The following is a 23,904-nucleotide window of genomic DNA, read 5'->3' as shown; positions in this document are numbered from 1 at the left end:
AGTGTCTGCTCCTATTGCCTCCACTGGCACTGTGGGGAAAGGCTAACTTTTTTAATTTGGTAGTCTTCTTCCACAGTCTCTGACCCACAAGACCACTTCTCCGCTGGGCACTGGTATTGCCTCAGGACTTTCCATGATTATGGTCAAGCCTAAATGGCCTTTGCATATATATAAAATTGATGGTGATTCCAATGAATTTTAGCTTTCTTGATTGCTAGCTCCCATTTCCTCCCTCATCTGATGTTCTTACTTATGGGGAGACTTTGTGATCATCCAATAGCTGAAGTGTACTCACTAAACTTTGAAGACTTACTATATGGATTAACTGGGCTGAAAGAGGGAGGCCACCACAACCATCTTCTCAGGTATTTACTGCACAGCCTCGTCATTGCCTCTGTTTCACTCATGACGAAATCACACGTCAGAAAAGACCACTGGAGCCAGCATTTGATTCCATGCTAGAGGCTCCACACTTGGAATCTCCCCAGTACCTGGCTGCTGTTGATTGCCTTTAGCCCTCTTACAGGATCTTGGATGTTACCACAATCATTCAGGGGGCTATCAAATATCTTTCTCGCTCATCTGATTGATTGGTCTTGGCTAATAGGAATCTGGTCATTCTGGATGCTGAAGATGTTGTTTATCCTGTTTGGCATGCATAAACTCCTTAATTTCCCAAGATTGAATTGCATCCATATCCAATTGGCCATGGTCTCTTTAACTTGGACAAAGTTTTAAACTGCCAGTCCTTCAGAATTGTGTAGAACACAAATGTTTTCCTTGGTACATCAAAACATTGTTTTAAGACCTTTTAACTAAAAGCTACAAACAGTGGAAATAAGACTCACTTCTTATTAAAATTATTGTCGAAAACTCCACAAATATTTAGATTACGTAATATTTCACCTACTTTATCCGGGAAGGAATGCTAAGAAGGGACACTGCGCAGACGTGTGGCAGTTATGCGCTACTCAAACGCATTCTACTTCGACACGTCATTTAGAACTTCGAAGACGGAAGCACTACAAGGCTGTTAGCTACTGACATTTTTCCATACAGAAAACCGTGGGACTTTGCTTAAAAATGGGTATGTTTTTTAAGTTTAAATGCTAAAGTAAAGTGATCTCGCAGTTTCGTTACATTTTGGAAGCTAGTGTTGTCTTAAGGCTGTTGCTATCAAGCAAGCTAACTTACTATTTTGTTATGATTACGAACTTAGTGAGCCAACTAGCTAGCCTGTGGTGATTGCTTTCTTAACCATAAGATGAGAAACGCAGGGTATGTGTAACTAATTCACCAGACGGATTTACTAAATCACTGGAGCAAGATGGATAATCGATTTTGCCATTTAACTGTGAAGGAAGATTTAGCTAGCTAGCCATCTTTCACACGTTATTAGCAAGCAAGCTAACTAGCTATCCAGTCAGCCAGCTAGGTGAGCGTTAAAAGCGCATGATTTAGTCGAGCAGTGCAACCTGAAAGCTGTAGATTGTGACTGTTCAAAGTGTATTAGTGTTCGCGTTCAAATTGACGTCATGTTTTCCACATCAGGGGGGTTCTTTTCCAGCTTGTTTTCGGGTCTTTTCGGTACAAGGGAGATGAGAATTCTTATCTTGGGTCTGGATGGTGCCGGGAAAACTACCATACTCTACAGGCTGCAAGTTGGAGAAGTTGTCACTACAATCCCCAGTATGTTTTTTGCATTATTTTGTTCCTCATCAACCAAAAATTATTAAACCGACTAGGGAATGTACTCGTGTAACTTTTAAAATTATCTTTTCAACAGCCATTGGTTTCAACGTTGAGACCGTAACTTACAAAAATTTGAAGTTCCAAGTCTGGGATCTTGGTGGGCAAACAAGCATCAGGTAGAAACCCTTAATTCATCCCGTTTTAAAACAATAACAGCTAATGATTAACAGGGTAATTTTAACAAGCTCCCCATGGAAATGATCTTCTCCAGGCCATACTGGCGCTGCTACTACTCCAACACCGATGCTGTTATCTATGTCGTGGACAGCAGCGACCGTGACAGGATGGGCATCTCAAAGTCTGAGCTGGTGGCCATGTTAGAGGTAGGTAAAGTAGCTTGTCATTTTAAAAAGCAAACATATGTTGAAACTTTGGTATCGATCATGTTAACTCTTCCCACAGGAGGAAGAATTAAAGAAGGCTATCCTAGTGGTGTTTGCCAACAAGCAGGACATGGAGCAAGCTATGACACCCACAGAGGTGGCCAACTCCCTGGGCTTACCTGCACTCAAAGACAGGAAATGGCAGATCTTCAAAACATCTGCTACCAAAGGAACAGGTCTGGATGAGGCCATGGAATGGTAAATGCATATCTATATAACTTTACATAGTGTTTACATACACTTTACAGATTTGCATACTAAGTAGACTGTTTCTCTGCAGGCTGGTGGAGTCACTGAAGAGCAGGCAGTAACTACACACACCACTCCCTGTAAATACTCCTGTTCTCTGAGCCCTTTAATGGGTTCCCTCTGAACCAGTGACTGCATTCCTTTGTATTATGTGAAGGCTATAGCTGTTACTTTCTGGCCCTTCCAGCTAAGAGAAGTACCAGAATAGTTGGTGTGCAGTATGGCCAAAAAGCAAACTGAATGTTGAGTTTCCTGGTTTAAATGGACACTGCACATGAGCTATAGAACACTTTTTTTCTTTTTTTTTTTTTTGTTCATACTGATGGTAGACCTGTTTTTCCTGTTATCCATTATATGTCTTATAATTTGAGTTTTGCTTCTTGTATTTTTACTTTTTGGAAGCCTGGTACAATGGCCAGAACACCTTACTCCTATTTACCAGTTGCCTCTTCCCTCTTGAACACTTAAATCAGTCTTTGCTTACTTTGGTAGTGTAGAGGATGTTATTTAAAACCACCAGTAATTTGTCACTGCATATTTATATCCAGGCATCGCCAGTAGACAGTACTGTTGTGACTGGGATTCATTAACTCAGAAATAAATCTATAGTATCTAATTTCTTGGCTGATGTATGCTTGCATATTGGTTTACACTGTGTTATGGCTGATATCATGCAGCCCCATCTCTGACCTGCAGTGGGGATGACTTTCCCTGCCTTTATTTTGCTGAAGGTATGCAAGTGTCCTTTCAGATAAGAAAAATCATTATCTTATGCAGTTCTCCCCCTCCCCCACAAGGTTATGGTTAATTTATTTCACCAATGACCTGGCCCTGCCCCCTTGTTCACCAAGAACCAGAACCATGGGCCATACTTCATGCTTTAGGCCCCCTTATAGTAATTTTGCCTAAGACAGCAGTGTGTTTTTGCCTTTCTTTTCATAAAAGCATTGTACAAATCAACTGCACAGATCCATACAGCAATACGCATGTGATATTGTCACTGTCTACATCTGATTGTAAAACCATTTACCACTAAGACATTGGTCCATGTTTCCCATCTGCATGTTTTGTCTTAGTTTGACCAGCATTTAATAAAGCCAGTCCCCCTAACCAGGAGAGATATCACTGTACCATTGCCAAGTCCCTCAGTGAATTGCCTTTGTGTTTCTTTGCTTTGTGCCCTGGCTGCAAAAATTCAATTTTTCTCTTCTTTGCCTCAGTTTTCTTCTGGTGCTTCTTGATCTTTTTCCTAGCTGCAATGTCAGGATTAGCAACAGCCTGAGAATCAAAAAGAGGGGGAAACATTTTTACACAAACCCAGGAAACAAAGGTATGACACGATCAGCTTTACCACCAGATATTCTTATCACTGCCTTTAAGACCAAATGAAATGAGCAGTATTTTCCGAGAAAATCACCTGCAGGGCCCTTAGTTTCTTGCGTGAAGCTCGTCTTTGCGTGGCCTGCTTCTGCACGGCGGCAAAGGCGAGTGAGAACTTCTCCAAGCCTACCAGCTTTTTTAGCAGCTCAATGAGCTCCTGGGCCAGGTTCTTTAGTGTGGGGTCTAGGATAAACCAAATCAGAAAAACCAGGAAATTAAAGTAATGCAAATCTAAGTAATGCAAATCTCTGTTCTATATCCAGAACTTGTTACCACCACCATCTGCCCCTGAATAATAGATATGAAGGTTTTGAAATATGAGACAAAAATGTTCCTGCCCGTCTCTTACAGGTGCCAGGAGTTACCTTGGTCTGCGTATGTGCTGTCCAGTTCTCTGTAGAGTGGAGCAATGATAGTAGTCAGGTAGGGAGCCAGGCACTCTTTGCCCAAGTCAACAGCTATGGCTCCTAAGAACTTAAACACACACGTTCTCTGAGGGAGGAAAATAAAAAGGCATGCTCAAATTAGTCACTTCTTTCCAAACACCTCCCAAATCACCATAGAGCCCTTTTCCTTAACACTGGATCAATTGCCTGAAGCAACATGACTGAGCTTAGACCACATCAAGGGACCTGGGGAGAAACCCCAGTATTAAGATGTAATTACACACCTTCAGTGGCACTTTGGGGGTGTTGGCTGCCTCTCTCTTAGCCAGCAGCGAGAGCTTCTTGATCACCCAGAGCAGAGAAGGTGGCCGATTCTCCTCCTCCTCTTCTTCCTCCTCCTCTTCACCCTGTTGCCACTCCTCACCCTCCTTCTCCTCTTCCATTTTGCCCTCACTCCCTTCATCTTCTAACCTCCCTTCCACTTTCTCCTTTTCTACAGAGTTGGACTCAGGCGAGATAAGGTAGATCACCTTGGCCACAAAGAGCAGGTTCTTGATTACCTGTTGACAGGATCACATTACAGAAGTGCATTACATTACATTACATTGCAGCTGGCGGTTTTAGGTCTGTGCTTGTTTTGGTCTGGCCAAACCTACCTGCTCTCCTGCAGTCAAGTCCAGGAACTTCGACTGCAGCTGGTGGCAGAACGACAGGACCAGCTCCCTCATCTGACGAAAATGAGAATCAACAAAATTAACACAGAAAAGAACAAAACTTCAGAAGACATGTTCTAGCATTTATTGGAGTTGAGGACAACTTGTACAGTGTGGGTGACACACTGAGGACCCTCACCTTCTTGTCCAGGTTGGTTGAGAGGAAGGAAGTGGCCACAGACTGGCTAGTCTTGCAGGCATTTCCCTGAGACTGCCATACAGACACCAGCTCCTCCACTTTCTGCTCAGCAAACAGCAGGCCAAAGATCTGAGAAGCGGTAAGCCATACCCAGGAGTGGGGGTAGCGGAGGTGGGCATCAATGTGATCTGGGAAAAAACAGGGTCCAGCATAGCAGATGCAGATTTATCCCAAATGCATTTGTGTATATTTTTGTGAGCATTTGTATAGAGAATCCTACCCCAGATGCTTTGGAGTGTGTCAGCAGGTTTGTGGAGCTCCAAGAATCCACAGTCTTTGATGAGCTTGATGATGAGGGTGAGGAAGCAGAAGAGGAGCTTGTCGGCTGCTTTCTCGTCGTCTTCTTCCTCAATCTGAACATAAAGCACACAACTGTAGATGTCTGGCTACAAATCACCTGGCTTACCCTAGGTTTGCATACACAGTTATAAACCGGCATTAGGTTCTCCGAGACTTTACTGGAGAAGTAAATTAACCAGTCAAATTAGGGTTACAGGATTATGTCTCATGCACATGGGAACTCAATACTTACATCCTCAAAATTGGCAGTGTGGATTTCTTTCTCAATAATAAGCAGAAGAGAGTCCATCCTGCAATTAAATCTTTCCCCTTCCACTTCTACAAAAAGTCCACACACCTGAGCCCCCAGCCTCCGCAGAGCCATCTATACACAGACAGAGAGAATGGCAGAAAAGGCTCCGTTTTTCCCCCTCACATAATAGAGGAGACCTTTTTTGTGACGAGACTTTTTTTTTTGGGTTTACCTTCTCTCCAGTGAGCCAGCTGTTGACCAAGGTAAACATGGAGTTTTGGTGCTTCACATCTAGCTGCCCCAACAAAGACTTGATGGCAAGGGAGGCCATTTTCTTACAGCGTGATGAGTCATCATTAACCATTGCCAGGGACAAAGGCACAAAGAATAGACCACAGTGCTCCAACAGAAGTGGCTGTTGAAGAAACGGCAACAAAAATCAACCCACAGCGCCTGCTTAAAACTGAACATGTCCAGTACCCCTGACTGGTCACGAGCTTCAGTGTAACAACCTGCCCATGATGAGTCGACCTTGTCTTAAAACCTGAAAAATGAAGCCTAAATATTGGTAGGGAAGTAAGATAATACCTGAGGGAATGTTTGGAAAATGAAGGCCATCATCTCAAGGGCAGACTGTCTTCCTGTGTCATACTCATAACTGCATGAAGGAGAAAAGAAAGCATCTCTTTCAGTTCCATAGGGGGAGCATGTTCACACCTCAATTATGAAGTGCCCTTTGGCGCTCAGATACGCTCACGTCTGGGTTCTACAGGAGGAAACCTACCTGAGCTGGGCAACAATGAAGTCAAAATGACTCCTGAGCTTCTTCCCCAGCGGATAATCCATGAGATACTTCAAGTAGATCTTGGAGAAGAGGGAGAGATTTCATTAAAAAATTCAAAAATACTTAACAAACCAATACATAAATCAGGCTTCCAAAGCAGCCCATAAAATGAGGTTGACGGTAAAGGCGACGAAGTTTATCTCCTTGACTGACCTGCCTGCAGCGAACGCGGACCTGCTCGTTCCCCCCATTTATGGACAGCTTGGCCACTTTCTTCAACACTTCCTCCATCTCAGGCACCACCAGCTTCCTGGAAAGGATCGCCTAAAAGCACACCATGGCTGTCAAATGCAAGGCAGCCATTAAGGCATAACCCTGACACGGCCAAAAGCGCTCCTCAAGAGTTCCCGCAGACAGGTGCTGGGAATTCGAACTCTCTAAAGTAGATGTCACTTCCGGTTTTATGCTATGTGAGGTTTGAGGCTTGGATAACTGAAAATGAATGCAAGCTGACACCTATGAAGCTCTCTAATGTGTTTACATATGGTTACAATTTATAACTATCAAAACTATTAGTGAACCAGCATGATTTTGACTTGGAGGTTAAAGCTACCCTAAGCAGGCCAAATGCGGTGGCTTGACGGGAATCATCATAGATGTCTTCCTCGGCATATCCCAGAAGGACTTGCAGCTGTGTATCTGAGATACGGTGGATCATCACACTCTTCACTAGGACGGCAATGGCCTACAAGACAATGACCATTTTTTATTACTCACAAAACATTTTCACAATGTTAAGCAGTTCAAGGTTTCCCAGACCAGTCTCCAAACTAAAACAGGTTTCAGAGGGGAATCACTAGTGACATTACAATTCAGCCCAATATTTTGGGCTTAATCCATGTCCAGGAAGTCAGCCCCAAGCGAGATAGGATTGAATCGGAGAGATACATGTGCTGCAGGCTCTTGTCAGCAGCTACACACACCTTGAAGCAGTTCTGGACGAGCTGGAAGTTCTCCCCGCGCCCTGCACCTGCTTTTGCAAAGTCTTTAAGCAGGACAAACAACTGCTTGGTAAGTTGTTCGGCGTTGTGCCCCACAGCAGGCAGGGGAAACTTCAGCACCCAGATGAAAGCCTGCAAAGCCTCCGTGATCACCTGTGCACACAAATGCAAACCAGTCGCATTTAAACCAGAGTGGCATGGTCCCACCCGAAACCCAAAGGGACGGCAATGCCCACACATGCACACTATTGAGTGGGAAAAAAGTCATTTGAATGCTGCATCATGGGTGCACACAGAAGCCCCAGCCAATGAACACCCAAAAGCAGAGCTGCTCCCTGTTGCAGGCAAAGACACAGACCTTGACGTGCATGGAGCCAAGACAGTCAAGCAGCAGGGAGACAAACGGGTCCAGCATCTCCCGTATGGATGCCACAGAGGAGTTGACCTTGGAGTTTTTCAAACTACAGTGGAGCAGCTGGAACACATAAAAAAGAACCACCCAGTCAGTCACAAATGACAATATATGTATAAACAAACTATATACAACGGGTGAAATAAGTATTGAACACGTCACCAATTTTCTAAGTAGATATATTTCTAAAGGTGCTATTGACATGAAATTCTCACCAGATGTCCGTAACAACCCATCGAATCCACACATGCAAAGAAATCAAACCATAGACGTCCATAAATTGTGTAATAATGAGAAATGACAGGGAAAAAGTATTGAATACATGAAGAAAGAGGTGCAAAAAGCCATGGAAAGTCATGACACCAGCTGAAATCTATCAGTAATTAGAAAGCAATCCTGCCATTTAGTGCAAACTAATATCAGCTGGTTCAACTGAGGGCCTATAAAAAGATGTCTCATTACCAAGGTGCCACACGAAACATCTCATGATGGGTAAAACCTGTGAGCTCTCTCAAGACCTTCACAACCTTATTGTTGCAAAACATACTTTGCATGTGTGGATTGGATGGATTGCTACCAACATCTGATGAGACTTTCATGTCAATAGCACTTGTGATGTGACATGTTCCAATACTTATTTCACCTGCTGTACTATACACACACACACACACACACACACACACACACACACTATATACTATATATGCATATGTACTATACACACATGGTCTGGTTGTGCTTTTTCTATGTGCTTACACTGAGTCCTGTGTCCACTAGGATGTGCATGTTGGTCTTGCTGCTGATGGCGGCTCGCTGGCCTCCTCTCTTTGGGGTGGGGGGCAGCAGGAGGCAGCTGGGCGGAGGCAGGCGGGGGTCCAGAGGAACAGCAGGCTTCTCTCTGAGCCACAAGGGGGTGCCATGTTACTCAAATGTTCTGACAATACACAGCCCTGCTTGTGTGTGTGTGTGTGTGTGTGTGTGTGTGTGTGTGTGTGTGTGTGTGTGTGGGAATGAGAGACATACTTGCTCTTGCTGGTGATGAGGGGCAAGCTCTGGCTGACCAGACCATGGCTCAGTAACAGGATGGACTGCGGGGTCATGCTGGGGTTCATCAGGAGACCTGCAACCACTCTCCTCAAGACGCTGTGCACGCGCCTGGACACCTTCAGGCTGGCCGTGTTCTGTAGCACCTGGCAGGCACGCAGGCGGACAGAGAGAGAGAGATGGCTGTGAACCATCTGCTGCGGACTGAAAAGCATTTGGGTGGGCCATGTTTCCGGGGTGTCTTGTGACCGATTGGACGGTTACCTCTTTGAGTGGCACAATCAGCTGGGTGACACGGTCCTGGCTGCAGAACTGGGCCAACAGCTCATACGAGTCCGAGCTCTTGCTGTGGCGCGCCTCCATCACTTTGGAAACGATGCCTTTGATTTCCTTCTCCTTAGCGACGGACCCAAACAGCTCATTGTTGAAGATCTGGGGAAGGTTGTCAGTGTGGGTGAACTCATAATACTCATTGAAAGCCAATGCCATGAGATAGTACAGGCAGTAACCCTTTACCTCAACAAGCAAGTCCAAGCAAGGGTCGAGGTCTCCCGCCTTCAACGACGGCCTCAGGATCGAGAGCAGGTGGTACGTAGTGAAGGTCAGCACATGGACCTGAAGGACAGAACAAATGACGACATGTCCCAGCTTTCATTGTAACTTGATTCAGCTGTGATTTTTACCTGATAACCCTTCACAAGGACACCCTGCATCTCTCGGAGTAGATACTGCAGGTAGCGATGCCCCAAGGCCTCGATGATCTTCACCAGAGTGCCGCGCGCAACATCCCGGATTTCCTGGAAGCGGCTCTTCAGGTGGACGCAGATTTTCAGGAGAACCCTGCAGATTCAGAATGTGTCATGCTGCTGAACAGGTCAAATATAAAAAGGGATAAATCGCTCTAAACAGAGCCCACACACACACACACACCCAGGCAAGTTGTCTTCCATAACTTCCTGCGGGAGGGTCTGCATGAGTCGGACCATGGCAAAAGCGATGGGCACTCTGGCCACCTCTTCATCCTTCACGTCTTTCGATTTCACCATCTTATGCTCGTCGTCTCTCTTCACCTGCACATGCACACAAACAACCAAGCTGCAGTTTATTTGTAGCGTCTGACGACTACGGCTCTTTTACGTGTCTGCTAGCAAGCCACCGGATGTGCAGGTCCCTGGAGAGGGACAGCCACTGCTGACCTTGGCAGTCAGGCACTTGTGAAGCCTGGGCAGGATGCTCTGTGTGACGGTGCTGTGGATGGAGGAGAGGAGAGCCTCCAGCTCCTCTCTGCTCCGCGGAAGGCCGCTGCTGATGGCAGGGGGTACTCTCTTCGGGCGGTCCTCCGCGTCCCCTTCCGGCTTGGGTGAATTGCCGGCACACGTCTGCGTGGCACCGGTTTCCATGGCGTCTTCGGCATCGCTGTCTTCCGAGTCTATGGCTTCCGCTCGCTCCCCCTCCTCTTCCTCCTCCCCCACCGCCGTCCTTGCCTCTGGGGACCAAAACCCGAGAACATTACTATCCAGCCTGGAGCTGTCGAACTGCTGCTACCACCGCAGCAGGCCCGAGGCTCGCTGTTTCCGGAACTCACCGTCCGACTTCTTGTTCTTGGACGCCTCGATTTCTTTGCTCAGTGTTTCGTGGTCAAAGTGGAAAGCCTCCAGGATGGTCACCAGCAAACTGCAAGCCAGAGCGAAAAAAGTTACCATTACAGTCAAGCAGACAGACCCAGTATGCACAGGTGCACTGTGCACGTGGACGCCACGCGCATTGCACACGTGCACACACCTGACAGCCAGCTTCTGCTCTGCTAGTCCCATCTGCAGCACGTGGATGAAATGCTTGAGGTAGTAGAGGTACTTGGACCAGGTCAGGCGCCTGCACACCGCGCCGATCACTTCCACCGCCGCTGTCGTCATGGCTTCATGCTGCGAGCATGGGATGACACGCCGCCATTAGCACAAGGTCCCAGACAGCGTACGCTCACGCTCAGTGCTCTGAAAGTGATGGTGGGGCCCCCATATGGTGCCATAGCTACCTTGAGTAGTTTGTCATCGAACAGTGCGATTGTGGCATAGGGCATGATGTAGTTCTGCATGGAGCGGGATGACATGACCACGGTGCCCTCCGTCAGCTGCCTGGCCAACCTCCTGAGGGCTCGTCCCCTGCGGTGGATCTGCATGCACACACACACGTAAATAAATGAACTTAAATACAGGGTCTTCTTCCTCCTCTTCCCCACCATCACCATCATCCTCCACACTTCCCAGTGTCCTGTCGTTGCCTATGAAGATATCAGCGTTCTACATGAAAGTGTGAAAGCTGGACAGATGAAGGTCATCTCTGTCTTTACCTGAATGTGCTTCATGTGCTCAAAGAAGTCGGATTCGGGATCGGTGTAGTTCGTCAGCTGCACCAGGTCCCGGAACTCGGTGCGGCCGGGGAAGGTTTTGACCAGGCAGGCCAGGACCGAGGTGTAATCGCCCCTCACACTCTGCACATGCCAGAACAGACTGGGGTTCATCAGTGTGTGTTTGTTTGTCATTTTCTCTCATGCCAAGCTGCCACCTGAGACTTAAGGTAGGTGTGTGTGTGTGTGTGTGTGTCTACGTACCTCTGTTTTGCTCTTCAGTCCCCGTCTTACTGCATCTAGTACAGTATACTGCACAATCTCTTTGTATTCCTGTTCAGGACAGCCCACTGCATCCAGCTGTGTAATTATAGCTGACAGACACAGGGTGGCACTGTCTGCCAAAGACATATCCCCAATCTATTTTACACACACACACACACACACACACACACACACACACACACACACACACACACACACACAGAGAGAGGACAGTTCAAGAAGCATGACAGACAACAGAGTACATCACATACAGAAAAGAAGAGAGAGCCAAGCTAATTCTGTATGATAGACTCACAATTCATTCAAATACAGCATTTCTGCTCGGTGCACAGGTAAACAACCCCCACACCCACACCCCCACCCCCACACCTCTCATACTCACTTCAAAGGAGTAGAAGCAGTTGTGCATGACAGCGGTGAGGCATCTCATGTCCAGCACGGTCATCTCTTTGATGCGTTTAATGATCTCCTGAAAGGCTGTCAGTCGCACATCGAAGTGGATCTCATCCAGATGCCGGCTGTCAAAGGCATTGAGCTGGAGGAGAGGAGAGGAGAGGGGAGGAGAGGGGAGGCTTAGAGATGGAACAAAACCACATTGAATGGGAAGGGCACTTGCTTCCTGTGTTTGCTAACAGCTCCTCACCTTAAGTACATCATCAGTGATGTACTTCAGTTCACCGTCCAGTTCAGACAGAGTCTGCAGAGAGAGGGAGAGAAGGAGTGAGCAATGCAGGCCGTGAGAGCACAGAGCTGGCAGACAGCCTGGAGCAGGGCCTGCTGACCTGGAAGACGTGGCACAGGGCCTGGCGTGACTGCTTGGCCTGCGTGTTGGAGAAGAGCCTGCTGAGAGGCTTCAGGAAAACACTGGGATCTGAACACTGCCTCAGCAGGTTCTGCACAGTGCTCAGAATGTCCAACTCCGTCTCCTGTAACAAGCATGCATGCGCACACGCACACACACGTTTTTGTTTTTTTTAAGTGCCATATACCTGTACCAATGGTACTACAATGCTGACAGGGCTCGAGATGGTACCGAAGCGATCTTTGGCTTGTGTAGGTATGGCAGCAGAAGACTGATCAGTGTTGAGCTCTGTTCCTTGTCAGTGACAAACTGGCTGATCCTAAAACAGGGGGGAAAAAAAATTAATTAAAAAAATACTGTATGACTTGTGCTTCGACATCATCACGCAACCACAACAGACATTAACCAAGCACCAGTCATGTGTGTGAAGAGCACGTGTGTTTGGAGAGAGGCCTACTTGGAGAGGATGTTAAGCTCCTTGCTGACTTGAGCTCGGAACTTCTTCTTTTTGATGCGATCGGAGTTGAGCACGACTCCGCTGAGGTACTGAAGCAGGGCTGGGATATGAGGCAAGAGCAACCTGGAACCTACAGTCAGAGAGTCTAGGAGAAGACGTGGGGACAGTCATTAGGAACACTGGGTGAGGAAGCCCTTTACCCCAGACGAACGCTCCCCTGGATCTCGGCCCGCCTCCTACCTGTGGCGTCGTCCAATCGGCAGGATGGCTCCGGGACGGCACATCCGCTGACGCTCAGCTCTGTCTCGTTCTCAGAGGGCGTGAAGTCAGACGTGGTCAGCAAGCTCTCGCACATGTCCATCACCAAGGCCGCCGTGCTGGCAGAGACGTTCTTGGAGGACAGCAGGGCGAAGACGTTGAGAAGGACGTCGCACTCGGAGTGGCCAGGTCTCTGCTTGGCCAGCAAAGGGAAGTACCTGAGAGAGGGGATTGCTAAAGAATTACCAAGCATGTACAAAGTCCACATTCTGTTCATGTATTTGAAGCAAACAGGTACTTGTGGTTATATTGCATTTTGATACAAACAGAATGAAACAAAACTTGAAGTATATTTTTAAAAGCAACAGAATTATTTATGTTTTGCTGTGTGTGTGTGTGTGTGTGTCAGAGTGAAAGGCACCTGGCGTTCTTGCTCCAGACGTGAATGAGCTTAAGGAGAGGAGTGGGAGCATAGGGGCTTTCTGAGGGCAAACGGCATATCTGAGAGAAAAAGATCCAAACAACACACCACGCATGCACATGCACACATACACAGCATAAGAACAGCATCTCAAACGAAACTCACAGTAATGTTTTTTCCCCACACAGGCACACTGCATACCTGAGGCCAGACCACAGCATGGAACACGGCATCAAGTTCGTCTGTGGTGAAGCTGTATGTATCGAAGTTGTCGAAGAAGTCCTGGATACGCAGCAGGCCGAGTCTCCTGAGGTTCTTCAGAGGGTTGATACAGCCGACCTTAAGCTACACACACACACACACACACACACACACACACACACACCACAAAGGAGTTAGGCTGATTTGCTCTACTCTTTAAAAAATAAAACATTTTTTTAAAAAGGCCCCTTTTTTGGACATCTATAGTGACTACAGTGACAGTTGTGGGTCTGTCTTGGGGCAGAGGGCAGAGTCTCACCTGCACCCTGCGCTCCAGCAGGGAGCTGACGGAAGCCGTGCCAGCCAGCACGATCTGCAGCAGCTTAGGCAGGTAGGCGTGGAGCAGGTGGCCCAGTTTGTGGAGCACCACCTCCACGACATTGAGCAGGCCATGCTGGCGGCCCAACGGGAGGACAGCCGTGGCATCCGTCCCCGTCAAGGCCCGTTCCACCGCCGCCAGGCACGTGCCTGCAAGAGGAAAGACGGGGTCATGCAGGTCACCAGACTGGAGCAAAGGCAGAAAGTAATGCCCACGCCCCGGTGTCCACCTCCGGACTTCCAGGTCGCAAACGCGTGCTTCGACCACCAGACCAAAGAGTCAGCTCTCTAGATGTGTTAGCTTTTATTAGGCCAATATTATAGGTACTCCACACTGGAGTACCTCTACTGTATGTTCATGTGCGTGTGTGTGTGCGCGTGTGTGTGTGTGCGCGCACATGCGTATGTACACCTTGGTTGTGATGGCTGACGGGCTCCATCAGCAGCTCCATGAACATGGCCAGCTCCTCAGGCTGGCAGCCTGCCAGGAAGCGCAGGACAATGGAGGAGCGAGAGGCCGTGGTCGCCTTGCCCTGGAACCTGCTGCCAGCCTTGGTGCGCATGCGCCCATATAGAATCCTGCACGGAGACAACCCACAGCCTCCATGAGCATCACACACACACACTCACAAACGTGTACTTGGTCAGGCACGCATGCATGCATACACACACCTCATTAGCACAGGGATGAGTTTGGGCCGGTGTGAGGCCAGCACCACAGCTCCCTCCTCAGAGATGTTGAAGTGGACGATCTCGTCTTTGAAGTGCTTGTCGTCCAACAGCCTCTCCAGATTCTCTCTGCAAGCAATCAGCACTTTTGGTGGGCAACATATTTGGGAATGAAGTGACCATTTTTTAACCCTCCCTTTTTTCCCCCCCAAACAAAAAGTCACACAGAAAAAAAAAAAAAAAAAAAAAAAAGCAAACAAACCCTGGCTGAAATCCTAGCCCTGATTAAAGTCTTGGAAAGTAGGCTGGACGGGGGCAACTCACTCGTCATTATTCCCCGGAGCTGATGACTAAAGCAATTTTCGGAAGCATGGGGAGAGGAAATTAATTCTCCAGTGGAATAATGGAGGCTAAGAGCAGGGCTTTTTAGCTCTTAGACTCCTGGAGCGAAGAGCACATTCCTGCTAACTCTCGGCGTACGGAAACCGGAGACCCGCAGGCCGATATCATCGGAATGCTGCCGGGATATAAAGGCCCTTCTTTATTCGCCCCACATCAGCACCTTACCCTATTACAGCCATTACAGGAGTAATGAGGGGGCCAAGGGCTGGAGGGTACCTGGGGGTCATACCTGTAAGGCAGGACGCAAGGGTCTCTGTACGTCATCACGCAGTCCAGAGCAGCTTTCTGGATCTGCTGGTCCTTGTGGCACAGGAGCTGTGGCGGTAGGGGGAGGGAGGTGGAGGGGTGAATACGGCGCTGGCATGCCAGAACGAAGCGAGCTGGCGTGTGGGGAGGAGGGCAAACTCACCTGCGTGTACAGGTCCTGGAGCTCAGGCTCCAGATACAACGCTCTGGGGTTGGTGAACTTGGCGAAGAGCTTCAGGTGAGCTATGAGCTGCCTGTACAAACAGCAAAGTCAGTCAGAAATCACTATGCCCCCTCGAGCAGTTCTAGGAGCACACGACGAGGACATGGCGTTGGGGATTAGAATATCTGGACATATCTTACTTGGCTGCAGCTCTTCTTGGTAATTTTCTCTCTGTTTGTTTGGACTGTTCCTCTTGCTCCTCCTCCTCCTCCTCCTCCCTCATGTCGATGTCCTCCTTGTCAGCGACGGGCATGTCTTGCTCTGCTGAGGAGCAGCTCCTTCTTCTCAGGTTCTGTGTGGGAGCCACCAGAAGGTCGGCTGGATAGAACTCATTCCTGTCAATCAACCCCAAGACAAGAGGAAACTGGCTAAGCAAACTCACTGATTAACTTAAACTGCAACCACTCTACAGGTTTTATATAAACATGGAAAAAAACATGAATCACAACCCTCACTCTTACAAATACACAATGATTTCTGTGACCAATTAATGGCACACCTACACCTAACCCTAACCTTAACTTCAGTAACAAAATGCAAATTGTTTCGCTTTGTACCCATGGTTAGCACAAGGTGATCTCCACAAGCTCAAATGTGGAACATTGGTCCCTGTGGAGGTATATAAACATGTGCGTGTACACACGCGGCCCCACACCCACACCCACACATACCTGACGAAGCGCAGCAGCAGCGGGCTGAGCTCTCGGCTGCGGCGTTCCACTTGCTCAGGGAACCGGGCCATAGCTCTCCACAGCAGGCTGCGGAAGTTGGAGAAGTCCGTGCGGTCGCTGGGAATGTCTGCCTGCTCCAGCTGCTCCAGAAACAGAACCCCGACGTCGCCGCTAGCGATCACGTCTGCCCCCGAGCTGCACCTCTGCCCTGTTCTTTTGTCTGGATTACCACCCTCATCATCCTCCTCATCCAGGAGCTCATTCTCTGAGAAACAAACAGCTTTTATGTCATTTGTAACCAGAAATGTTGCACATACCTTTACACACTTCCAATGGATTCAGGAACTACTCAGACCCCTTTACTTGTATGTTTTTATTGTGCTGTAGATTTGATTTTGAATGGCTACATTTATCATCAGTCTACACTGAATTTTGCATAATGACATAGTAAAAACATGTTTTCAGAGACTTTCAGCTAGTTAAAAATAAAATGTTAAATCTCTTTGGTTTCTCCCCTCAAACGCCATCAGACTGGGAAGCAGGCATCTGTGAATGAACTGCCACCTTGGGTCTCTCCACAGATGTCTGATGGAGTTTAAGGCTTTCACTGGGCCACTCAAGGATGTTCAAAGACTTGCCCTCAAGCCAGTGTTGTTTTGGCTGTATGGTTCGGGTCTCTCTCATGTTGACAGGTGAACTGTCATTCCAGAGGTTATCCCTCCATTACCACTCTGTCCCTGCTGCTGAGAAGCACCCCCATGCCACTGTTTTTCATTGTAGTGATGGTATTAGCCACATTGTGCTTGTTCTTTTGCACAAAGAGTTACATTTTCATCTCATCAGATAAGACAAACTTTTTCCACATTGCCAGAGTCCTTTCCATGTCGTTAAGTAAATTCCAAGCGGGTTGTCGTATGCCCTTTTACTCAACAATGGCCACTCTGCCATAAAAGCCTGATTTATGAAGTGCTGTAGACATGCTTGTCCATCCAACAGGTCGTCCCATCTCTGCACAGGACTTCTGGAGCTCTTCTAGAGTGACCACTGGGTCCTTTATTTTAACACTCTGACCAACATCTTTCTTGCTTGGATGCCCAAATTGGCCAGACTTCCAGTTCTAGGAGGGTTCAAGGTTGTGCAAAGCTTCTTCCATTTCAGGAACACTGTTGTTCCAGGAGCACTCAAAGCCGTAGAGATTGTTTTATATCCTTACCCTGTTCCATGCCTTGCCACACTCTGATGTTGGAGACGCAGAGACAGTTCCTTAGACTTCATAGCTTGGCTTTAGTCCTGACAATGCAGTGTAAATTGCGGGCCCTTATAGACCCAGGCATGTGCCTTTCCAGACTGGGTCCAACCAATTCAAATTACAACAGGAGGACTCTAACTGAGTTAAAGTTACAAACATACCAAGAATATTTATAACAAACAGGAAGCCCCTGACCACAACAAAGGGTTTGAAACCGTTTGTGAATAAGATTTCAGTTTCTGATTTTTAATTAATTTTCAAAAGTCTCTAAAAACATGTTTTCACTTCATCATTGCAGATGATTAAGGGTACAGTGACATGCAAAAATGGAGATCAAGTTAAATTAAAACCCATGACACAAAGTACACAATAAATAAAGGAGCCTGATAACTTTCTGAATCCTGAATCCACTATATTTCATTAGAAGCATTATGTAGGTGTACAGATAAGAGTCTATAGTCCATCAGCTGCCAGGCATAATTTGTGCCAGCCACCCTCTTCATCTATGGGCAGCTTGTGTCCACAGGACCAGGGCAGAATGGGTAGAGGGTAGCTGCCCAGCTCCACATGGCCACAGTAGGGCTACAGTCTGTAACTGTACACCTATAAAACGCAGCTATAAGATAAGGTGTATGGGAACAGTATATATTTACTACAGTGGGTGTTATGGGTATATTCAGAGTGTCTTAAACCATGAACAGATGGACTTCACTACTTTAAATATTTGCGTAATTAACCAGCCCCTTTGATTAATGAGAACTCACCAGCCAGACCAGCGACCATCTCCAAATGTTCATAGTAAACAGTCCAGAATTCCTTGTTGTCCATTTCTCTGGCATGGGTCCTAAACAAATGAGAGCTCCTTAAGATCAAACCAAAAACGAAACACGTTTACAGGACAGCGGAACAGTTCTCCCGTGATGGCAGACTCACGTGAGCAGTTCGATGATGGCATCCCACAACGGTCTGAAATTAATGAACAGCATCGCGATGAGATACCGCAACGGAACCTAGGAAGACACAGACAGAGGGTGACCATGGCTGCTCCCAAAACCACAGCAACCAGACTGGGGCTGGCATCCGGAAGCCCTCGGGCAGGGTGGCACCTACCTGCTGGAAGGGCCCGCAGGGAAGTTGGGGTCGCACAAGATCTTGGCGCAGTTTGCGGAGGTGCAGGAGCTTCTCGCGGTAGTCCTGCACCGTAGCTGGGACTTGCTCGGCCTGCAGGCAGATGGCGAACACGCTCTGTGCACCCGAGCCCTCCTCGCCCTGCAAAGAAAAGAGCTCGTCTGTCAGAGGCCCAGAGATGTGAGACTACAGCTCCCGCGAAAGGGCCTCAACTCAAAACACACCTCTGCTGGTCTGGGAAGCTCGGCCTCGAAGTGTGACATGATTCTCAGGGTCAAGAGGCGAATCTAAATAGAAAATAAAAAACCTTTTATATCATTCACATGTATTTACATGAATACTAAGCAATACATGATCGAGTGGGAAAAAGGCAATGACATTTCTATGTTTGATATATAGAAACAGAAACTCTACCTTGGATATATTGGAGGAAAAATTGGAATGCAAAATTTGATACAGTCCCAATAAGGAATTGTGGGATAGCTGGGTGGAGCAGCCATTGAGAGACAGTCTGGTGTAGTATAGATCAGCTAACAGCAGTGCAGAGAGGTCAGTGGGGAACTTCCTGTGTGGACAAAGCATCACTTCCTTTAGTTCTGAAGGTCTGCACCTACTAAACGTCCAGTGGCTGGAGAGTTTAGTTTGGGTTTTTTTTGTTTGTTTGGTTTTTGTTTTTTTTAAGAGAAACTGTTAGCCCTTACTCTAGGACACGCCTGACCAGCTCATCTGGGAGTAGGGAGAGAACCTGTGCCGTTTCTTTGAAGCTCAGCAGAGTGGTTAGGGCCTGCCTCGCCACAAACAACCCTCCTGCAGGAACAAAAAGAGGGCATAAAAGAACCCTCTCCAACCTCTAGAGGGCATGAAACAAGGGTACCGTGAAAAGCTGCCCCTACAAAACGATACGGTCTACTGACCTTTCCCGAGGGTTTCACTGTGCACCTCACGTAGCAATCTGTTCAAAAGAGCGGTGATAGAAGGAATCACTGTAGATGCTTCCATGGGCCTGCAAAACAACACTTGCTTTATGGCCACCGCAACCAAACACACACGCGGGATGCAGCAAAGTCACGTCTATGCTCCTAGAACCAGACAGGTGCTGCTACCTGAGGTGCGGCAACAGCACCAGAGCGGCCCAGGGCTGCGAGAGATCCAACAGCGGCTTCTCCTCCGGGATGTCTATGAGCGAGAGGATGAGCTTTGGAACGCACCCTGGCCATGCCTTCTCCACGTCACTGCCCCTGCACAAAAACCACCAGGTGGTTCATATGTATTCTTGGGCCTAATTAGCATCATCGAACCAAAATTAGGTTGGCGCTAAAGCACCCTGGAGCAGAGGGCCCTGCTCTCACCCCACAGGCTGTCCAGTGAAGAGCAGAGGATACTTCTCGAAGGCCATAGAGCCGTCGGTGGGAGGGCATGCTTTGGCCAGGATCAGCCGCACAAGAAGCTCCATGGCCGGCAGCCTGCTGCCAGAGTCTTCGCTGCAGAACAGGTGCTCCACGAATTGCAGCAGACAGGGCAGGAACAGCTGGAGAGACAGCAAGCTGTTACTACTCACCAGAACGAAGCTGAACGCAAAGGTCAGATGAGAGCAAATTTTTCCAAGTGCAAGGCAAAGGTTAAATCTCTGACACACTGACCTGCTCAAATTGTTTCATATCGAACATCTCCTTGGAAAATGACAGAATGAGATCCTGATCTGCTCCACTGGTGAAGACCTAAGAGAACGATTAGTAGAAAAAAGCCATCAGAGCTTGTCAGCACATACACAACATGGCATACCAAGACACGTGCATGCATAACACACACACGCACACACACACTTTATTATATATTAACAAAAGGCCATACACAAACACACCTGTTTCACCAGTTCCTGGGACATGCTGGCTGGCAGGGTCATGTTCTCTCCCAGCAGGAAGGAAGAGACCACCTGCAGCAGCAAGCCGTGGCAGGGATAGGACAGGCCTGCAGTCTGGACCAACTGCACCAGCATCTGTAAGCACCAAACCAGAGGCAGGACTCCATGACGACTGACCGGGAAAAGGACGCCGGACGAGCCAGACAAAACACATGGGGTACGCACACCCACACATACCTCACACACAGACTCTGGCTTGGTGACCTTAGCGCCTTTATGGTGCTCTATGAGTGTGTGGTAGATGACAAGTATCCCCTCCATGTGCGCGCTAGCCTGCTCCGAGTCGGGCGCCTCCAGCCTTGGCAGCAGTTCCATCACACACGCCTGAGAGGAGAGTTAAAAGGTGTCAATAACATTCATCCCAAAGTTCTAAAGTCAAAGTTGCAGAAGGTCCTCCTGATGGGACTCAATAAAAGAAGGTGGGCCATGTTACTACTCAGTAAAAGCGTCTGTAACCGATGTGACCAATTAACTGAGAATTCCGTGTCTATTCCTCCATTTCTTAGGCTTTGAGCAGGGGAAAGTTCTCTACCTGCAATGAATCCCAAAGGACCAGTAAGTGCTCCTTCTCAACATAATTGACTGAGGACTCAGCCATGTGATCCAGGGCTTCTTTAACAGCATCCCAGGGGAGGGCAATGACCCCCTCAGCACTTTGACCAACTTTTCTCAGAACTACTGGCAAAGCCTAGAACAAATACAAATGTAAATTTCAAACACCCCAGTATAAAAATTCCTACAACTTACATTATGGGTGATGGCAACACTAAGTTATTGAGAAATGGCTAAATCAAATGCTAACATGGAGGTGTTCATTTAATCAATAAAACAAAAAACAATGGTTAACAGAGGAAAATAAAGTCATTCCATACTAAAAATGCTTCTCTTTCTGGAGCTGGGTTAACCCATGACCAGGAAACCAGGCCAAAAGACTTAATCAACTACGAGCTCACTGTTTTGGCACAGGAATGGAACATGTTGCGGACTCCTCTGCACATCTCAAAGATGAGCTGTCCCACACCCTTGGCCTTTTGAACGTGCTCCGCCAGGTCGGTGAACATCAGTGTGAACAAAGCATCAAAATCTGGAACCTAAGCAGCAACGGAAGCACACCTTATTACCAACCAACCCCAAAACCATCAGTGGAAACAAGTCACAAAGCACTTGCGGTGACTTAGAGTGGCACGAGGTGGACAGCTTACCTTCCTCATTAGAAACGAGAAGCTCTCTGCTGCAAAGTTTCGGATGTGCTCTTTTTTGTGTGCCAGAAGTTTACTGTAAAGACTGAGATAGGACATGGAACATGTAATGTTGTCATACTTCCTGACCAAAGGCAGAGCATCAAGGAGACAGATGGCATGAATCACCATGACAGGTTGATCAGTTTTTTAAAGCATACAAATGTCTAAATGTTACCAACACTGGCTCACAGATGTTACACTGTTTACTTTCTTTGTTTTCCAAGTCTCACCTATATATCTTGTCCATATCCTTGACCATCAGCCTCCAAAGGTACTTGTACAGGTAAGACAGGCAGGTAAAGGTCCATTCCAGCACCTCAGTATCCTGTGTCTCGAGCAACAGAGTGATGATGACGAAAAAGTCGGGAAAGTGAGGGTAAAAGTCCGTCTGGAGGTCCCGGGCAAGCTGCACTACAAGACTACGGATGCAAAGAGATGGTTGATGCTCTGGTAACTGTGTCACCCACTATTGTTTCCTTTGACATCTGTTCTGAAAGTGCCACAACAACTGTGGGAACACAATGAAAAACTTTAACTCCTGATCTGTCACCACAATCTTAAAGGGAAGGAATACTTACTCCAGGAGAGGTTGGTATGCCATGCTATTTTTCACTGACAGATGCGTCTTCAGATTTTCCACTATAGAGTTTTGGTGGAAGACTAACATATTGAAAGACTGACACTTGTGTGCCACATCCTTCAGAAAGGTAGCTGTCAAATGAAATAGTAAAATAATTAAATAATGTCAGAAATAGTGCACAAGCAACAGGGTAAATGGCAGAATAAAAAATAACTAAATTAAATTTTAAGTGTCTGCAATGCGCACAGACCATGGAAATACGTCACAGAGAAAAATGAGACACGTACTGAAGTGGTCTGTTAAATTCAGGTCCCTCCATTTTGTTAAGCCTTCGAAAAAGTAGGTGTCTACCTCCTAACACCGGAATATGGATGTCAGAAGAAAGAGAAGCACGAATAAGTACCCAAGAGAATACATCAAAAAGCAAGATTCGTAATTAGCCAGATTGCTGCTGGATAAACCTCCACATCCCCTAAAATTAGAAACCTGGACTTAGCACAAAAGTGCCGTTTCGCGGTTTCCTCGGAGCAATTAATCTGTTAATTCTGTAAAACCCACCAAGGCTGGACTCATGGGATACAAGGCTAAATAGATAAGTTTAAAGCAGCATAACATTACCAGTTACAGCGCCATTTAAAATTAAACTTTAAGCAAAGTTAATTCACCAAATAATTAATCCGATATTGTGTTGTATGCCGTTTTTACTGGCCGTTGTTCTTGCTTAAACTTACCTCAGAATAACTTCCCGTCCGATCAATACGATGGATCACATCTATATTAACATTTGCAAGTCTCTCGGAAAATGTAAGAAACTGCAACACACAAGACAATGTTAGAGGTTCATAAAGATAGAAGTTGCATCACTAAGTACCTAGATATATCTTGCAAATTAACATTATAGAGCTTTATGTTTATGCACTACAGATAAGAAGTAACCTGCTAACATGTAATAACGCTGACGTTAAAATATCTTAAGTTTACACTTAATGAGAATCATTTGAGCTGGCTATGCCATTCAGTTTGGCACTCAAGTCGCTAGTTAGCGAACTGGTAACTGCTAGCATATAAGATAAACTTACCCGGAAAGTATTTTCCGATTTATGAGATAGAGGTTTGACTTTTAACTTCATTGTTATCTAATGTGTGCAGTCAGGTAGAAATTTAATGAACGCAATATTACAACAGAACACTTAATTTTCATTAGATGAAGAATTGTTGACACCCATGCCGTTTCAGGAGGCCGCCATTTTGAGTGAAGCACTGTTATTAGGGTTCTGTTTATTTTTTCAAAGTAAAGGTCCTCGATTGGCACGTTGGTCAGTAGATGGTGTGTCCACCCCACCCCACCCCCGGAAAAACAAAACCTGTAACATGTCTGAATATTAATGAAAAATTATTAAATGCCACTGAAATCCCACTTACAGATTCATTAAATTCTCATTGAGTACAGGTTATTTAAGCATCTGTTCTTTTTAAGCATTTCTGAACCTGACACATTTATGAGAAACCCAGGAAATTATTTGCTGTTCAAAACCATGAGATATGAATGGAATACCAGCCACTGGGTTGAGTAAAGAGAGGGTTGATGGTCAA

At 46.9% G+C, this 23,904-nt stretch overlaps 2 protein-coding genes across 2 annotated transcripts; one reads left to right on the top strand and one right to left on the bottom strand.

Annotated features, from left to right (window-relative positions):
* Window positions 1-979: 979 nt before the first annotated feature.
* arl1 (ADP-ribosylation factor-like 1) lies at window positions 980-3,000 on the top strand. The gene is made up of 6 exons (XM_027015831.2): window positions 980-1,087; window positions 1,552-1,689; window positions 1,787-1,868; window positions 1,964-2,075; window positions 2,155-2,333; window positions 2,416-3,000. The coding sequence occupies exons 1-6, from the start codon at window positions 1,084-1,086 to the stop codon at window positions 2,444-2,446; spliced, it is 546 nt and encodes a 181-aa protein (XP_026871632.1). The 5' UTR covers window positions 980-1,083; the 3' UTR covers window positions 2,447-3,000.
* utp20 (UTP20 small subunit processome component) lies at window positions 2,839-23,550 on the bottom strand. The gene is made up of 62 exons (XM_027015830.2): window positions 23,391-23,550; window positions 23,043-23,123; window positions 22,599-22,665; window positions 22,310-22,442; window positions 21,962-22,150; window positions 21,693-21,774; window positions 21,444-21,581; window positions 21,023-21,178; window positions 20,668-20,814; window positions 20,431-20,565; window positions 20,210-20,287; window positions 19,919-20,097; window positions 19,673-19,807; window positions 19,484-19,572; window positions 19,271-19,376; window positions 18,984-19,134; window positions 18,794-18,856; window positions 18,552-18,710; window positions 18,375-18,451; window positions 18,206-18,285; window positions 16,193-16,457; window positions 15,662-15,856; window positions 15,462-15,552; window positions 15,282-15,367; window positions 14,654-14,779; window positions 14,394-14,560; window positions 13,923-14,131; window positions 13,604-13,747; window positions 13,403-13,482; window positions 12,964-13,199; window positions 12,724-12,868; window positions 12,498-12,585; window positions 12,247-12,390; window positions 12,108-12,161; window positions 11,847-11,999; window positions 11,444-11,599; window positions 11,183-11,323; window positions 10,868-11,005; window positions 10,618-10,757; window positions 10,421-10,509; window positions 10,032-10,321; window positions 9,766-9,905; window positions 9,519-9,675; window positions 9,352-9,450; window positions 9,100-9,267; window positions 8,815-8,981; window positions 8,548-8,689; window positions 7,738-7,854; window positions 7,362-7,532; window positions 6,992-7,123; window positions 6,592-6,702; window positions 6,379-6,458; window positions 6,183-6,252; window positions 5,827-6,009; window positions 5,595-5,726; window positions 5,283-5,415; window positions 5,003-5,190; window positions 4,807-4,878; window positions 4,435-4,710; window positions 4,130-4,256; window positions 3,802-3,947; window positions 2,839-3,662 (listed from the first exon to the last, which is right to left on the bottom strand). The coding sequence occupies exons 1-62, from the start codon at window positions 23,439-23,441 to the stop codon at window positions 3,507-3,509; spliced, it is 8,400 nt and encodes a 2,799-aa protein (XP_026871631.2). The 5' UTR covers window positions 23,442-23,550; the 3' UTR covers window positions 2,839-3,506.
* Between the last annotated feature and the right edge of the window lie 354 nt (window positions 23,551-23,904).

This window comes from Electrophorus electricus, chromosome 7, assembly GCF_013358815.1.
Source record: "Electrophorus electricus isolate fEleEle1 chromosome 7, fEleEle1.pri, whole genome shotgun sequence".
NCBI lineage: Eukaryota > Metazoa > Chordata > Actinopteri > Gymnotiformes > Gymnotidae > Electrophorus > Electrophorus electricus.
Note: the sequence above shows the minus strand (reverse complement) of the source record. Positions and strands in the feature narration are given on the sequence as shown.